The sequence below is a fragment of the Camelina sativa genome, chromosome 7 (genome assembly GCF_030686135.1).
Source record: "Camelina sativa cultivar CO46 ecotype springtype chromosome 7, ASM3068613v1".
In the NCBI taxonomy this organism is placed as follows: Eukaryota; Viridiplantae; Streptophyta; class Magnoliopsida; order Brassicales; family Brassicaceae; genus Camelina; species Camelina sativa.
Window position 1 is genome coordinate 4,280,072 of NC_141886.1, and position 18,432 is coordinate 4,298,503.

Sequence of the window (18,432 nt, forward strand, 5' to 3'; positions counted from 1 at the left end):
TATGAGATTACAAACTATAGCCGGCTGGGATAAAATGAGAACCGGGAGTTTGTTGTTAATCTTTCAAAATGATGTACCACTCAACCCAGCCCCGGGCTCATACCTAGGGCGAGAGAGGCAATGGCCATAGGACAAAAAAAAAGAAAAAAAAAATTATATTGGATAGGGTCCTAAAAAAAATTATATGTCTAGGGACAAAAGTTTTTTTGAGACGGGGCTGACTCAACCACAAGAGCTGAAGAGCTTCTTGTGTCTTTTACCAAAAAAAAAAAATTGTTTCTTGTGTTGGATAGTGTGTGATCATACGTGATCATACTACATAAACCCATGTAGCTGGTAGTTTTTTTTTTTTTTTTGTAGCTGGTAGTTTTGTCTATAGAAATATTCACTTTTGTAGGACTTTGTAGGACAGACAGACTCAACTAAACAACACTATAATTGTATATATCAAAAGCATATTTTTTAATAGAAGGTATGTTATATGACTACTTTAAGCAAATACTTTGGTTTCAATATATATATATATATACTAGAATGTTACTCACGCGATATGTGGGTTAAAAAATCAAATATTTTGTATGTAAAATAATATTTTCATTAAATTATATATAAAATGTACATGATATTATTTATATATGCCTTGAAATTTTTTTTAATATTGTATATACATTTATAAGTTTATAATTTTGAAGTGTATTAAGAAAAGGACAAATTTCACAAAATGCATAAAAATAAGTTTTGGTTTCAAATTTAGCACATCAATTCTAAAATTCTAAAAATATTAAAATAGCATAATGCTTTTAATCTTATACTCTAAATACTAAATCATATCTCTTCAAAATTATACCGTAAATGTAAAATAGAAAATTAAACAAAAAAAAATATAGATAACTATTGGAAAGGGTGTAAGCTTTTTTCGGCATAATTGATGGAGTTAATAAGGTTTACAGGAAAATAAACATGAGGTATGATTGATAACTCAATAAATATCAATGCGATATAAAAGTAGTCTTGCTTTTGTACAGGTTAATCTACTTGTTAATTTATACCACTTTTAACGATTGACATATATCTACCATAAAAGTATTGAGGTTACAATATTTACATATATATATATATATATATATATTAAATATTTTACGATAGGTCTCTGTAATGTTTTTTCGTGTAATGCGAAAGGATGTTGTAAAGTCTGGGAAGTGATTTCAAAGAGGCATAAAGAAGTACATGATCTTTTGACCATGTATATATGCATTACACGGTAAAATTAATCAATATATAAAGTAAAATATTTTTTTGTAATGGGGATAAAGAACTTTTAAAAACAGAAAACAAAGCAAATTTACGAAACATAAACTTAGAAATATATTGTAGCCGAAGATCAGAGGACTTGAGAGGAAAAATCTAAGAGACTTACAACTATAATATTATGAGTGAATGTTCAAAGCCAAAGAGATTCTGCTGTAGGAGTCGAGCATTGGGCTCATCTTCATTACTAAAGACTTCCAACTATAGTTTGAAAGTTAAAAAATCACATTACAAAACAATGCAAAAACGTTAAATTATGACTATCATAAAACATAATCTTTTGAAAGAGACTAATAAATATTGACAAGACTCTGATACGAAAGTAAATATATATATATATATGCCATCATAGTTGATCTATAAAATAAAAAAAAACCAATGATCAAACTCTTATGTTTTTTTTTTTTGGTTTTGTTAATGAATACGTATATATTTAGTTGTTATTTAATTTATACACTCAAATAGAAAGACAAAAAGAGAAGTTTAGTAGTTGATAATAAGTAATGAAATATAATCATCTTCTCTTCCTCCTCCTACCTTCTTCAGCAAACACCTTTTTTAAAAACTTGGTGGTCTTTACCTACCCCCATCAACAACACCAAGCCCACTCACACACATCCATCACCGTTTAATCTAACGCCGTTTATCATCGTTTCACCAACTCCCTCTCCCGCACCTAACGCCGTTTTCTTTTTGCCGTTGGTTCCTCCATTCTCAAACCAAACCAACCTCTCCCTCTTTATAAAACCTTCTTCCTCTTTCACCATTTCTTCCTCAGCAGCTTCTTCTGCTTTATTTTTATTTTTCTAACAATCCAATTCGCTTCTCACCCGGAATCAAATACTCAGCTGAGAGGTACAGTTATGGACCTTCTCTTGTTGGAGAAGTCTCTAATCGCCGTCTTCGTAGCGGTGGTTCTCGCCACGGTGGTTTCAAAGCTCCGCGGCAAGAAATTAAAGTTACCTCCAGGTCCTATGCCGATTCCGATCTTCGGAAACTGGCTACAAGTCGGAGATGATCTAAACCACCGTAACCTCGTCGATTACGCTAAAAAATTCGGCGATCTCTTCCTCCTAAGGATGGGTCAGCGTAACCTAGTCGTCGTCTCTTCACCAAATCTAACCAAAGAAGTCCTCCACACGCAAGGTGTTGAGTTTGGATCTAGAACGAGAAACGTCGTGTTCGACATTTTCACAGGTAAAGGTCAAGACATGGTGTTCACTGTCTACGGAGAGCACTGGAGGAAGATGAGAAGGATCATGACGGTTCCTTTCTTTACAAACAAGGTTGTTCAGCAGAACCGTGAAGGTTGGGAGTTCGAAGCAGCGAGCGTTGTTGAAGATGTGAAGATGAATCCAGATTCAGCTACTAAAGGGATCGTGTTGAGGAAACGTTTGCAGTTGATGATGTATAACAATATGTTCCGTATCATGTTCGATAGAAGGTTTGAGAGTGAGGATGATCCTCTTTTCCTTAGGCTTAAGGCTTTGAATGGTGAGAGGAGTCGTTTAGCTCAGAGCTTTGAGTATAACTATGGTGATTTCATCCCTATCCTTAGACCTTTCCTTAGAGGTTATTTGAAGATTTGTCAAGATGTTAAGGATCGAAGAATCGCTCTGTTCAAGAAGTACTTTGTTGATGAGAGGAAGTGAGTTCTGTTTTTTTTTTTTTTTGGATTTTGAGTTTGGTTTTTAGGGGTTTCTTGGATATTGACATTGATGAAATCATTGCAGGCAAATTGCGAGTTCTAAGCCTACAGGTAGTGAAGGATTGAAATGCGCCATTGATCATATCCTTGAAGCTGAACAGAAGGGAGAAATCAATGAAGACAACGTTCTGTACATTGTTGAGAACATCAACGTCGCTGGTAACTATTTCTTCCTTGTAGTATACGTAATCAATCCTCTAGACGTCTCTTACTTGCATACGAAACTGGACATTAGTGTTTTAAGTGTATCCTGTAAATTCGGAGTTAGGCTCATGTAGATTGTTATTTGTCTCCCCTGAAGAGGCTAGATATTGTGTATTTGTACAGTTTTGTGATGCTGATTTCTTGATTGAAACAGCTATTGAGACAACACTGTGGTCAATCGAGTGGGGAATTGCGGAATTAGTGAACCATCCTGAGATCCAGAGCAAGTTAAGGAACGAAATTGACACGGTTCTTGGACCGGAGTGCAAGTGACAGAGCCTGAGCTACACAGGCTTCCATACCTTCAAGCCGTGATTAAAGAGACACTTCGTCTAAGAATGGCGATTCCTCTACTCGTGCCTCACATGAACCTCCACGAGGCGAAGCTAGCTGGATATGATATCCCAGCAGAAAGCAAAATCCTTGTCAATGCTTGGTGGCTAGCAAACAACCCAAACAGCTGGAAGAAGCCTGAAGAGTTTAGACCAGAGAGGTTCTTTGAAGAGGAAGCACACGTTGAAGCAAACGGTAATGACTTCAGGTATGTGCCGTTTGGTGTTGGACGTAGAAGCTGTCCAGGGATTATATTGGCGTTGCCTATTTTGGGAATCACCATTGGTAGGATGGTACAGAACTTTGAGCTTCTTCCTCCTCCAGGACAGTCTAAAATTGATACTTCTGAGAAAGGTGGACAGTTCAGCTTGCACATCCTTAACCATTCCACAATCGTTATGAAACCAAGGAACTCTTAAAAATTTCTGCAAAAAGAAAAAAAAAATGACTTTTTATAGTGATGCTTGTGAAATCTGTTGAATATTATTATTCCCCATGTTTTGCTTTTTGTGAGATGTTTTGTGTAAAATGTCTTTAAAATGCTACGATTGCAATAATCTAGTGGTGCCCATTGTTTTAAATGGACATTGATGTTATATCAAATTCAAAAGTCTCATGATTGTTGAACTATAGTCATATTAATTTGGTGGTTTCTAGGTTCTTCTCACTTCAACAGAAACCTTTTCTAAACCTGTTAAAAAACACTCATGTCATTTTACACAATTTGTTAAATAAGTTCGATCATTTCTCTATGGGGGAGCACAGTCGAGTAATATGGGCTAATGGGCTTTATATGGCCCATAGATATCGTCCTCCACTCGCGTAGATCACGCAGCGGGAAACGAAAACACCAAATTGCAAACGGTGCTCATAAGAAATTTTCGAAATTTCGAGAAGACCGTTCGGTGTCTTTGATTTTATTTCTCTTGCTTCAATTTTGGATCAAAAGATCATCGTCTTCATCGTTGTGCAGAAGCAATCATCAGATTTCCCTAAATACGCTCCGAGCTCAGATACTGTCGAAGCCTCCTCGAGTTTTCGAAGTATCTCTCTATCTTCTCTCTCGATTTCACCATATTTTTTATAGAGATTTCGTAGAATCTTTACCTAGATCTGAAATTCGTCAACCTAATTATGGAATCGTTGCGTCGAATTGTTCATGGTGATGTTGATAAATTCTAATTTCTAGATCCAATGTGTAGTCCGTACAGTTCGCAAACCCTACGTAAATCAAATTAGGCTCATCTCGCATACAATTTTTCTGGTCAGAAGCTTGATTTTAATGGAATTACAGTTTTCTGAGGCTGATTACTTCATTTTTGCTGGAAAGTTTCAGCGATTGAAGAGACAACGTTGTGGTCAATTGAGTGTTAAATTGCGAAGCTAGTGAATTCGGGATCCTAAGAATGTTGCAATGGATGGGAGGATCGAGGCGTAAAGTGGCTGCTGTGAGTGACTTTTGATTTTTCCTTTTAGAGATCCATTGTGAATTGCGTAGTTCTCTTATAATTTGTTTCAATTCTGACTTGTTATCGTTTTTATTGTGATCTCTTGCGGCATTCAGTCACATACTTCAGTGAAGAAGAGGTGTGTAAGCCCTTTCTTTCTCTGTTATGAGATTATTTTTAAAAATATGGTTTCCTATTGATGATTTCGTAGACATCTAGTGCACACATTTTTGATTATATCTTTGTTGAACATGAAGGCAAAAGCAATACTTTGAGCAGAGGAGACAGCAACAAAATCAGCAGCTCACAGTTGGGTCGGAGAGATGTACTAATGATATAAACAATAGTAATCAACACCCAAGAGAACACCACTCTCTGGATATTCTCAATTTGCTCAACTTGTCAACCGCTATTCCTGAATGCAAACCTTCTTGTCCAAAAGTTGGTAAGTGTGTGCTTGTTAGGACTTCCAGCACCGTTCTGAGTGTGGTTTATAGTTCCCTTATGATTGGAGTCAGTTTATGGACCCTTCATTTTCATTATTGCTCGGACCATGACATATAATTCCCAATTTACTTTCTTCCTTTTTGTGTCACTTGTGTTAATGGAAGATCTGGATGCTGATTTCTTCAACCTGAATGACAACACATCCGGAGTAGGTAAGGTCTCCAAACTCTTGATTTATAAATCTTCTCCATTTATGATCATGTTAATATGTTATGTGTGGTGATGCAGGAAGTTCATTAAACCATAAAGCAGAACCTACTTCCTCGAAGAGGCAAGGCAGTTTTCGTTGTTTCGCTTTCATATAATGTGACTGCCCAAGTTTTCTTTCTCAGCATGTATATCCTCTTGATTATTTTGCTAATGGAACTGCACACCTTATAGAAATTTTGATGTTTCACTGTCTTACAGGGCTTTGTTTAGTCTCCCTGACAACCAGACAAAAGATTTCAACAATGCAAACACCACAACGGATGTTATGGATGCTTCACTGTCTTACAGGACTTCTTTTAGTCTCCCTGACAACCAGACAAATGAATTCAAGAAAGCAAACACCACAACGGATCTGTTGGATGGCACAGAGCGGAGTAAGTAATCACTATAACTTTGTATTGACTATTGTGTTAATATCTAGAAAGTAGAGAGGTTTACTGTATTCCGTTTTCATTCCTTTTTAACATCTATAGCATCTAGATAGGTCTGTTTCATTCTGGTTTTACTTCCCAATCACTTTTCACTGTTTGCTTATCCGAATTTTAGGCCATATGCAAGTCTCAACATTTTAGTTGATACATTATAAAATGGTTTTCAGAGTTATCTGTCTTTGATTTGGTTGGGGATGATCATACAACAACCTACAAGGAAGAACCTTCTCCGTCTGAGGCTCACATGGCATTTTCAGTTGAAGGTATAGGTCTTAGAGATCACAAAATGGTGGGAAAAGTTTAACTTACGATGTTTACCTAGATCTTGATCAGTCTTTAAGATGAGATGTCCTACTATGCCTTTCTCTTGTGACTCTTACTCTTTCCATTCAGGATTAGGTAATATAAACACGAAAACTCCAGTTAATTCTCCACATCCACCAGACAGGTGGGCAGCTTTCACGATTGGCACTTGTATGCACTTGGTTGAATTATGTACCATTTAGGATCAGTGATTGTATTAACTTGTGCATGAAAGAACGTTTGCGTACCGGTGCTCCTCTCCATGGAAGGATACTGGTCAACAAGCTAAATTGAACATCAGGGCAAGGCTCGACGACTTTGAGAAGGAAGTGGTAACAGACTCTTGTCATCTTATCTTTCACTGTATTCCTTCCATTTCTAACTTGTTTTCCAGACCCAATATTTTCATCCCCTCTTTACAGGACACAATTATTGAAAGTGGCAAAATGTTCCAAGATGACAGCCGTTATAGGTCTCTCCCATTGCCATACATGCTAAAGATGGGGGCAGAAAGCAAAAGCTGCTCACTTTCAGTGATCACTTGCAAAATCAATATAGCGACTCAAGAAGTTTCTTCTGCGATGCTGCAGATTTCAACAACAGCAGGTTCTCGGATGGTGAGTGGAATGGTCATATGCAAAAAAGGTTTCTTTTTCGTTTCATGCATAACCTCACCATCTATGCAACCCTTATCTTTCATGCATCTTCTATATCTTCTCTTAGTCGGTAATACCCTTCACCTTCTGCAATTTACATTAAATATAACTTGATCAAAGTAGCATTTCACTTCTTACTGAATATTCCTAGTATAAAATGTAATGAACGCAATTTCATGTTGTGTGACATGAACCCTCATCTGTTTTTTTCTTCTTTCCTTGTGAGATCAAATAACAAAAAATTTAAATTTGGTTTATTTTTCTTAATTCACTAGCTAAGTCTGCCTTTCTTGACGACCGGGAAGATGGTTTTTACTGGAACGGCGAACAGCCATGTGAAAAGGAAAGTTTGAACCCTGATTTCTTGAAATATGGCAAGGATTACACTGAGAGTTGCTCTTCTGCAGAATACCATAGGAAAAAGAAGAGGTGCTCTTCAAATCTCTCATTTTGTCACTTTACTATGGTGATACTATGCCTCTTGATATTAAAAGTCTTTGTATTTTAGGGATTACCTGGAAACGACCTGGAGGTCCAACATTAGAGGTGAGTTTAGCTCAACTAAATTAGGAATAACAGCGACCTGCATATATGCTTTTTATCAAAGAGCTTTCATCTGACCTGATAAGTTGTATTCATAAACTAACTAGTCTAAGCGTATGTCTTTAGGAAGTTCATTGACTCTTTGTTTCAAATCATTCTTGGAAGTTCTAAATTAAATTATATCTTTTTGATTCATTAATTCACTTGCTTTCAGTATCTCATAGCTTCATCTATTGTTGGTGTGTGAAGTTGGAGAGACATGTATCTACATACTTGTTGGAGTTACTTTTTGGCCTGTTTATTTGTTGAATCCTTTATTTTTCTGTATTTCAGATTCACCAACTCGAAGATCACATCTTCTAGAAAGGAATATCGATCATCCAGGTTTCACTAAGGCAGCGTAAGTCGATTCCTTAAATTGCATCGAGCCATTTTTCTAACTCATGCTGACTGAACTTGCCACAAATAACATCCAGTTATTTCAAAACCCCTGACTTTGATTTTGACAATGAGTTTGACCAACCGGTTTGGTCGTCCATTGTACCTGAGGAAGATAAAGACAGCCTTAGTTTGCGTAGGTAAGCATTTTCAATATGTCTCTTTCTGATTGTGATTCATATGCTTCATATTGAATGAACTGCAATCCTGACGCCACCTCACTTTTCCTAACAGCGAAGAATCTTGCTCATCTAGTGCAGGTATTGATCTTTCTGAAGAATTCTTGTGTACACATGTTATGATTTTGCAAGCATTCAGTTTTTCTATAGTACTGAACTGTCACTGCTCCTTAATTTTGTCAGTTTGGACCAATGAAACCCATAATTCACAGTTTTGAGACCACAAGAAGACAAAGGAAAAGGGAAACTAATTCGTTTTGCAACCTTGGAGACCGTAAGTATCTGAATAATGACCTTTTCCAAGACTCGTGGGAAGATTGGGATGTGAATGATCAACATATGAAGAGACAAGCTGGGCCTGGAAAGCAGGTTAGACTATCAAACGCAGGAAATTTAAAATCTACCAGTCAGAGAGGAGGTGGTCTAGACACGTCTTACAATTGGTTTGCAGAAGGGTTTACATCTGCAGCCATAAGCTCAGGTTTGCCTTTACTTTGTTATCAGAAACATCTTCAATGGATTGCCCATCATCCTGTCTCAATCCACGGTGCAGAGATCTTATATCTAGAACCATAGAATATCAATTTGGATCTGGTTTCGTACTTATAACATAATCAATATCTTGGCGATCTCTCACATGTAAATTCCTGTATTAACTTCTGTCACAGATATTACAAGTGAGAGGGATAAGCCATATCATTTCCTAAACTCTGAGCTTGGTAGCTCGAACTGGTGTCCATCTCGTGCCCCTGATTCTATTCCGGAAACATGGGTTCCCAAGTTTTCAGTAGGAGGCACTGGAGATGATGATGATGAAGACGACTATGTAAACCGTTTATCAGCAAACCGTAGATCAAAACTAGCAGGAGACACAAACGGTTTCGAGAATGACTCGTTATCAGAGAACGATAATGAGCAAAGCAGAGAAGTGAATGACCCAAAAAGTCAGGGAGATGAGACCTCGCCATCCGTTGCAAAGAGCCTCTCAGACGAAAATGAGTATGTACGGTGAACATTGTCACACACTTCTCGTACAATCTGTTCGCAAATACCAAAATTCCATAATTAAATCTCAATCCCCCCTAACACATGGAGAATGTTTAAATTGTTTTTAGATGTAACCCCAACAAGGTAGTCATGGAAGCTAAGCATCAAGGGAACAGAGGTAAACTGAATTTTGATTCCTGGGATTATTCATTTATTTGTTTATTATTAGTAGAAGAAGCTAACTTGAGATAGAATCAGGAGAAAGGACAAGTAGAGACTCGTTCCAACAACTGATAATGCTGGAAAGATGCACACTTCAATTCGTTTCTTTTAACAAGACATGGCTCCTTGACTCTTTAAAAACTTAGGTAAGTATTCATATACGCATCTCTTTAGTTCAAGTTATCACCAAATCTGAATTCCAAATTTCAGATGTTTCATGGGGATATTATATAAAGGAATGTGCCATTTTGATATATATTATCATTGAGCATGCAGACAGATTAAAAAATCAACCATATCATCAATATATCATGTTGTCTTGTCCATATAGCGTTTGTACCTACCTTTACATGCAACCGTGTTTGTCACAACCCACGTTCTGTCTTTACTACTATTCGAGCCGTTTTTGTGGGTCTATAGACTATAGTTCATGAAGGCAAATATAATCACGTAAAACATGTTTCTGACGAAATTTAGGTAGACATGTTTGTGCAGCGGGTATTGCGAATGTTTATATTTTTGTCTATTTTAAAGGTTCCAAATTAAATCCTATCTCTAACATTAAAACTTGTCGTTGATTTTGTTCTACATACTCGCAAGAATATATATGGCTTATATATGACATATTTTTATATTCATATGGGATATTGGAGTAAATAAAGTTGATAATGCTTACTTTTTCTATAAAAGTGTCGTCTACTTTATAGGTTTTTTAGTCAATGTTGCATATACTTTAAATATATGGAGCTAATGAGATGTCTTGATATTAGTATTATAATTATATTTTTATTAATAAGAAGAAAAAAAATGTCTGTTGCAAGCTGGGAACGTGAGCCCCAATTACAGCTGGTGTGTATCATGCATTATTGCAGTTTCTATCAGTTGATTCTATTTCTTACATGCCGTCCTACAAAGTCCTTTGCATGTTAATTACTTTAAAAAATATGCTAAGTAAGTTGTTAAATTCTCAGTATACGTTTAGAAAGAAAAAAAATACATGGTTATGATGTATGTACTTAAACCCGACTGGTAAATTAGTTGGTCATCATCCAAATTACGAGTTTGAATAGCAATGATATTGACAACAACGTAATTCAGCGTGCTTCGGTCTCGGGCTAAAAAAATATGAAGGTCTAGGTGACTAGGTAGGTCTTTGTTTATTTTGGTTTTTTCAAAAAAGTAATTAAGAATATTGCGGCTGTTTGATTCTCATGTGCAACATGTGTGGTACGAGATTGATACTTGTTACGTTAGCGAGTATCTCTTGATGACAACTATTCTAAGAAGTGGTTTCACATGGCCAAACGTTTTTAAAAAGCGGAGCTTAATCATATCAAACTCGAGAATTTAGCACTTGTTAACTTATATATCATGTATGTAACTGAAACTAATCATTGGATTGGATTTACAAGTCAAGGTTATATCTTTCATAGGATATGGTGATTTTTGTTTTTGTGAAGTATCCGAATGTTTCCAGTAACTTTAATTTTTAACAATAAATATTCGAAATTGTCAGTTGTAGAATTATATGGCAACACGCAAAGTGAAAAAATTGAAGAAGTTCATACGTGCTTTGAATTATATAGTTTTTCATACAAAAAAAGAAGAAGAGAATTATATGGTTTTAAATTTTATAATCTAGTTGTAATCATATGATGTCAATCTCTATATAAATCTAGTGGTTCGGATTATCCAAGTCAGTTTCATGAAATAAATTTTGGGTGAAAAGGATTTAATAGAAGGATAAGGGGAACGTGGCCCTGAGACAATATTATATCTTGCGCATGGTAAAATCAAGATAATTTCTATATAAAAATATGGAAAAATCCAAAAAGGGAAAACGTCTATATATTTTGCTATCAACAAGAAAATCCCATAGATACAGTAATGAAAATTAGGAAGATAGAATACCATTTCTTATTTTTTAGTATTTTTACCAGACTCTGACGTTTTTCACCGAGTTAAAATTAGAAGTTACTTACTTGTTTCCATACTATTCATTCAGTAGTTACACTTACAAAGCTTACAAGGTCAAAAGGTGTAAAAAGCGTAGTAGGCTAAAAAGCTCAATAGAATGATAGTAGAAGTTTCTAACAAAAAAAAATAGCGATTTTAAAACATATGGTGTAACTAAGATTCATATTAAGATTTACCAAAAGCATAAGAGTCCAAGGCACATAAGAAACCAAACTAAAACTGGAAAAGCCAAGTTCATATAAGACTATATGGATCCCTCCAGAGCAAATTCGAATGTACAAGGTTTAATCAAAGCAGTAGTTTGAGCTAAACAATCACACTAGCAATCAAAATTTACCAAAGCAGCCAAGGCTTGAACTGAAACAAGATAAGCCAAATTGATAAACCAACCTATACTATAGCTCTAGCAACTCCAGATACGAGTCTCATCAATGTAATCGAAAATTCAAGGGCTAAACCAACACTTTTAGCAACCTATGTTAGACAGGAGTAATAAGATCCAGCACAAAACATTCAGGAGTTTCTAAAACAAATATATGGATCTCCAATTCTGTACTAGTTAGAGCGGAACCGGATCTAAGAAGAGAGGCGACGAGCTTACCCATAAGAGTCGATTCAAGGAGATGCTTAGCCATTATAACCTCATCTGTAGGGTTCACAGCACCATCCTCGATCCAACGTTTCTGGATCGCCATCATATTGTACACACTCGCCACAAAAAGCACAATAACCGTCGCTAAAAGTGTTGGTTTAGCCCTTGAATTTTCGATTACATTGATGAGACTCGTATCTGGAGTTGCTAGAGCTATAGTATAGGTTGGTTTATCAATTTGGCTTATCTTGTTTCAGTTCAAGCCTTGGCTGCTTTGGTAAATTTTGATTGCTAGTGTGATTGTTTAGCTCAAACTACTGCTTTGATTAAACCTTGTACATTCGAATTTGCTCTGGAGGGATCCATATAGTCTTATATGAACTTGGCTTTTCCAGTTTTAGTTTGGTTTCTTATGTGCGTTGGACTCTTATGCTTTCCAGTTTCATTCAATATGAATCATCATCATCTAACGTGCGATCTTAGTTATCTAATATGAATCCTGCTTATCCAGCGCACGATATTAGTCAATTCTAAAGTTTATGGTAAGATTCAAATTTGGTTAGGATACAAATAGAGAGAATGATATATTGACTATACAATAGATACATGTATGCGATCGAAAATTTCTATTATAATTTTTTTATTAGATAAGTACAGACAATATAATATTATTTTCTATTTGTATAACAATTTTATAGAATTTATAACCTTAATATCTGATTATTAAAAAAAAAATTTATACAAAAATGAATTATGAAATAAATTGAATTTTTTTTCTGAATGATCACCAAGTTTTCTTAAAGAGTCGAGTTAAGTCTGATCATTTGATTGTGTCTTGGTTATGAGTGGAGAATATTTGAGGCAATCACATAGAAACCAAAATACACATGCAAATTTTGATTTCTTAAGTTAAGAGTAAGAACCTCGTCAAAATAGAAAAGAAGAACCTCAGCTCGCAAAGTCTTTTTGTGTGTGTGTGCATGTGTGTTTAAGTGTCATGCATGCATTCTATAGATTTATGATATGATCAAAAAGAAATAATTAGTTTCTAAATAAATTATGATATTCCAAAATTTTATTATGTAAAGTACCTAAAATAGCAGAATACATATAACCAAATATTTAAAACCTACGTCATAATATTCTTATTTCCAAAATATATGATTCCTACCAACCCTAATTTTCATGCCTATATAAATCAATAAAAAATCTCAATCCCAACATCAAAAAAAAAAAAAAAAAACTTTTAAGTCTTTCACTTTGTGTCTCTCCCTTCTTCTACTACTAAATCTCTCTCTGGTTACTTTTGTGTCTTTGTAAAGTCTTCATCAAGTGTCGTGCATGCATTTTTATGCGTTTCGTACTCTCTTGCATGCTCTCTCTCTTTCTCTCTCTATCTCACCCATAATCCTAATTTTCACATCGAAGAACTAAATTATAAAAAAAAAAATCACCCAAAAAAAAAAAAACCAAAAAAAACCAAAACCTCGTTGCCTTCTTCTTCTTCTTCTTCTTCTTCTTCTTCGCCGTTACAGTCCTCTTCAATTCGCCGTCTAAAAAAATCTTCTCTTTTTTAATCTCCCCGCCGGTGTTTTCACACTCCTTTTTCACCAACAATCCTCTGATCTCTCTGTCTCTCTACATGGCTTCGATTTCGACCCACAACGTCGATGCATGTTTCCATGACTAAAGTCTAATCCTTTTTCAATTTTAAAATCAATTCACGTCGATTTCATCTCCGATTCGGTGTTCTAGTTCTCTTAGGGATTTAAGAGTTTGGGGGAATTGGGATTCGAATTCGAAAATCTAGGTGTGATGTTTGAAGTCAAAATGGGGTCAAAGATGTGCATGAACGCTTCATGTGGTACGACCTCTACTGTTGAATGGAAGAAAGGTTGGCCTCTTCGATCTGGTCTCCTTGCTGATCTCTGTTATCGTTGCGGGTACTCTCTCATTCTCAATCTCAATCTCAATCTCTCTAATTTGTTCGATTCTTGAATCAAAGTCTCGATCTTTTTCATGACCCTGTTCTTGTATTCTTGATTCCTCTGTTTTTGATTCCTTGGTTTTGCGTATTGTGTTGTTGTGTTTTGACTACGTAGATAGATGGGTTTAATCTATAAATAGCACAAAATATGTGACTTTGGTACATAAAAGGAATAAAATTTTGAGAGAAGAATTGATTGGTCGTTGTAATGATTTTTTATCTTATAGATCTGCATATGAGAGTTCTCTTTTCTGTGAACAATTCCATAAGGACCAATCTGGTTGGAGGGAATGCTATTTGTGCAACAAGGTTCGATTTGTGAAACTGTATGAATATATGTTTTCTCTTTATCTCTGCAATTTTTGTTATTCTTATTGAAGTTTTCTGCAATGACAGAGACTACATTGTGGATGCATTGCTTCTAAGGTAATGATTGAGCTTATGGACTATGGTGGTGTTGGTTGTAGTACTTGTGCTAGCTGCCATCAACTCAATTTGGTGAGTTTTTTTGACTAGCCTTGGTTTACTCGTTTTGTAGTATATATTCAAGTTGTTTGTTGTTCTAATGATTATGTCTTTACATTTACTAATCTTTTGCAGAATAAGAGGGGTGAGAATCCAGGTGTGTTTAGCAGATTGACAATGAAAGCGTTAGCTGATAGGCAACATGTGAACGGGGAAAGTGGGATGAATATTGAGGGAGGAAGAAACGAAGCAGATCTCTTTTCTCAAGCCCACAGAGGTGAGGCTCAGCCACTAGTCATGGGCGGGGATAAAAGAGAAGAGTTCATGCCTCACCGTGGGTTTGGTAATACCACCACCGGGTACAGGCTGGATGCTGGGGAAATGCATGAATCATCACCGTCACAGCCATCTTTGAACATGGGTTTGTCAGTACTTCCATATAGCCCATCTTTTTCAACCGAAGGTATCGAGGGAAAGAAACACATTGGTGCTTCTTCTCAGTCCAACATGGTCCATTGCTCTGCCTCTAACATTCTGCAAAAGCCGTCAAAACCTGCTATGTCAACTCCTCCTGTGGGTAGTAAATCTGCTCAGGCCCGGATTGGAAGGCCTCCTGTCGAAGGGCGAGGGAAAGGCCATTTACTTCCGCGGTATTGGCCTAAATATACAGATAAAGAGGTTCAGCAAATCTCTGGAAAGTATCCTTTTATTTGCTTCTTCTCTGCTTTCAATATTTTTTTTGCCAATGTTTACTTCCGCGGTATTGGCCAGAACTTATTCTATACAGACTTCTGGTAACTCCAATGTTTATCTTAACAATCTTAGCTTGAATTTGAACATTGTACCTCTTTTTGAGAAAACTCTCAGTGCCAGTGATGCTGGTCGCATTGGTCGTCTAGTTCTTCCAAAAGCTTGTGCAGAGGTAACTTTCCCATATATATATGGTGCTGTCTTCTCTTCTTTTTTTTCGCGTGTTTCTTTATCTTGGAGAGTTATGACTTTATTGGCATGGTTGTATATATAGGCATATTTTCCTCCAATTAGTCAATCAGAAGGCATTCCTTTGAAAATCCAAGATGTGAAGGGTAAGGAGTGGACGTTCCAGTTCAGATATTGGCCTAATAACAACAGTAGAATGTATGTCTTGGAAGGTGTCACTCCTTGCATAACAGTCCATGTTGCTACAGGCTGGTGATACAGGTACTTCTCCCGTAGCTTTATAATATAGTTTTACATCAAAGCTTCAGGATTTTGTTGGTACTTACATCAAAGCTTCATGAACCATTCAAAAACTGTTGGTTTTTTTTTTCCTCATTGTGTGGCTTTCTTTTCACCTGAACAGTAACTTTCAGTCGAGTTGAACCTGGTGGAAAACTAATCATGGGTTCCAGGAAGTCAGCTAATGGTGGAGACATGCAGGTTTGGTTTCTATGAACTGGCTTTTGCAGGAATGTGCTGTTTTTTTTTTAATATTCTGCTTTAGCTCCATTCTTATCCGGTTCCAATATTTGTAACCAGGGTTGTGGTGTCACCAACGGTACTTCAACTGAGGACACATCATCGTCTGGTGTTACAGAAAACCCACCCTCCATAAATGGTTCCTCGGGTCCCTCAGTAATACCAAAAGAATCGAATGGTATGCCTGAGAATTTGAGCTCACCTTATGGTGGTAGTAGTAGCACAAAGAATGAGAATAACGGGGGCAGGATAGGTGATGATCCTACACGAGTTAAAGAGAAGAAGAGAACGCGAACCATTGGGGCCAAAAATAAGAGACTTCTTTTGCATAGTGAAGAGTCTATGGAGCTGAGACTCACCTGGAAGAAGCTCAGGACTTGCTTCGTCCCGCTCCTAGTGCAAAGCCTACCATCGTCGTCGTTGAGGAGCATGAAATTGAAGAATTTGACGTAAGTGGTCCACCTTGTTAATTTTCTTACTAACAATGGGTTTCATGTGGATTTACATTGTTGTACTGGATTACTCTTAGTTAACTCATAGTTCTTTTTAATGTTATTACAGGAACCTCCTGTCTTTGGAAAGAGGACTATAGTCACTACAACACCTTCAGGGTAAGTTCTTTATATGAACGGAAACATACATTATCATATGAATTATATCCATACTTGCACTTGGTGCTTATCTCCAGCTTGCAAGCGATTTTTTTAACAAATGTCTTTTGTGGTCCAGTGAACAAGAACGATGGACATCTTGTGACGACTGCTCGAAATGGAGAAGGTTACCTATAAACGCTCTTCTTCCCTTCAAATGGACATGTATAGACAATGTTTGGGACGCGAGCAGGTAAGAAATTTCACTATTTTTTCTATCTCGTGACACCTGAATCAATATTCATTTTAGGTTTTTAATCTTGAGGTCCTGTCGCTGTAACGAATAAAATATACATTGGTGATAGGTGTTCATGTTCTACACCGGAGGAGAGTCTGAAGGAACTTGAGAATGTTCTTAAAGCAGGTGAAATCTATTCTACTTTGGCCTCTCATGGTTCCTTGTCATTAGCTTATTGCATTAGAGTGAGAGACTGTTTCCTAGTAGTTGTACTGTGAGCATAGTATTGTTGGGCGTTGGTATAAAAACGTCAGGATATGTATCTGTTATGTATCCTGCAAATTCGTTTTATGAACGCAGCTTACTGTACGTGTACTCAGCTTATTGAGAATCTCAAGTCTCAAAGACACTAACTGTCTGTTTGTGTATTTGTGTAGAGTACAAGAAGAGAAGAACTGGGGAAAGCCAGGCAGCAAAAAGTGAGCAAGAACAGTCTGGTTTGGATGCACTAGCGAGTGCAGCAGTCTTAGGAGACACAATAGGCGAGCCAGAGGTTGCAACCACAACCAGACATCCAAGGCACCGGGCTGGATGCTCTTGCATTGTGTGCATTCAGCCACCAAGTGGGAAAGGTAGGCACAAGCCCAACTGCGGGTGCAACGTGTGTAGCACCGTGAAGAGAAGGTTCAAGACGCTTATGATGAGGAGGAAGAAGAAGCTGTTAGAACGCGATGGACCAGCAGCGGAAGATAAGGAGAAGAAGGACATGGAACAGGCTGAGTCTGATAAGAGTAAGGCAGAGAAGGAGGCGAACTCAGCGAGGATAGATCTGAACAGTGATCCATACAACAAAGAAGATGTTGAAGCTGTTGCGGTGGAGAAAGACGAGAGTAGAAAAAGAAAAATAGGGGAGAGTTCAGGCGAGGCTCAAGACGGTGATGGTTTAGGAGTTAAGGAGTTAGAAGGAGAGGCTGAGAAAATTGGTGAAGATCCGAGAGGTTCAAGCTGATATGGAAGGAAAAAAGGGAAAGACCAAAAGCTGAGGACAGTGTAGAAGAAGAAGTGAGAATGAGAGAGAGGTACAGTTTTGTGTTTGATTATGTTGTGTCATAGTTGTAGGAAAAATAAGTTTTAGGTTCAAGAGTCAAGACCTTAGGTTCAAGAGTCAAGACAACCAGAAATGATCCGTCTTTTGTTTTTGTAATTTTTTTTTCTTTTTCAAATGGTTTGTGGTGAGTTTAGTATGTTATGTCTCCATTAATGTGGGTTTTTGTAGAAGGCAAATAGAGCTTAATGGCTTGGTGATGTAACATTTGAATTTCTTTTTATTGTTTCCAACCTCACATGGAATTGGCATTAGGATTTAATTAAGGATTATTCTTCTTAATTTATTGTCTCTTATCATTCGATTTTCAGGGTTATAAAAGAAAATAAATAGTGCTAAGATCTTATATAAGAAGATGTGGTACACAATCAGATTGAGCTAATTTCTACACTTTTGAAACCCACATTAAAAAAACGTTTCTTTTGGCTACCGACAGAATTAAAATTGATAGACAGATTTATTGGCAGGATAGATTTTGTAAAATATGTTCTTTTATACTATAGTTTTTTTCAGTTTCAATAACAATGAGTTTACAATTGCATA

General features: G+C 36.6%; 1 protein-coding gene and 2 pseudogenes across 3 annotated transcripts; all 3 read left to right on the forward strand.

Annotated features, from left to right (window-relative positions):
- Positions 1–2,087: 2,087 nt before the first annotated feature.
- LOC104700439 (trans-cinnamate 4-monooxygenase-like) lies at positions 2,088–4,156 on the forward strand (annotated as a pseudogene). The gene is made up of 3 exons (XR_015561075.1): positions 2,088–2,956; positions 3,042–3,175; positions 3,375–4,156. The product of XR_015561075.1 is annotated as a trans-cinnamate 4-monooxygenase-like (transcript).
- A 221-nt stretch (positions 4,157–4,377) lies between these two features.
- On the forward strand, positions 4,378–9,803 carry LOC104700438 (uncharacterized; annotated as a pseudogene). The gene is made up of 20 exons (XR_015561074.1): positions 4,378–4,596; positions 4,884–5,001; positions 5,118–5,140; positions 5,259–5,446; positions 5,613–5,660; positions 5,737–5,779; positions 5,917–6,092; positions 6,317–6,412; positions 6,543–6,597; positions 6,688–6,784; positions 6,875–7,069; positions 7,384–7,537; positions 7,617–7,654; positions 7,985–8,051; positions 8,128–8,229; positions 8,324–8,349; positions 8,452–8,749; positions 8,937–9,267; positions 9,384–9,433; positions 9,508–9,803. The product of XR_015561074.1 is annotated as an uncharacterized LOC104700438 (transcript).
- Positions 9,804–13,272: 3,469 nt separating this feature from the next.
- On the forward strand, positions 13,273–18,171 carry LOC147940829 (B3 domain-containing transcription repressor VAL1-like). The gene is given in 14 exon segments (XM_087456975.1): positions 13,273–13,989; positions 14,261–14,342; positions 14,430–14,531; positions 14,634–15,196; positions 15,324–15,420; positions 15,523–15,666; positions 15,668–15,698; positions 15,841–15,917; positions 16,017–16,317; positions 16,320–16,405; positions 16,518–16,567; positions 16,686–16,799; positions 16,912–16,970; positions 17,222–18,171. Coding segments are annotated over 14 exon segments (2,406 nt in total). The 5' UTR covers positions 13,273–13,861; the 3' UTR covers positions 17,794–18,171.
- Positions 18,172–18,432: the final 261 nt, after the last annotated feature.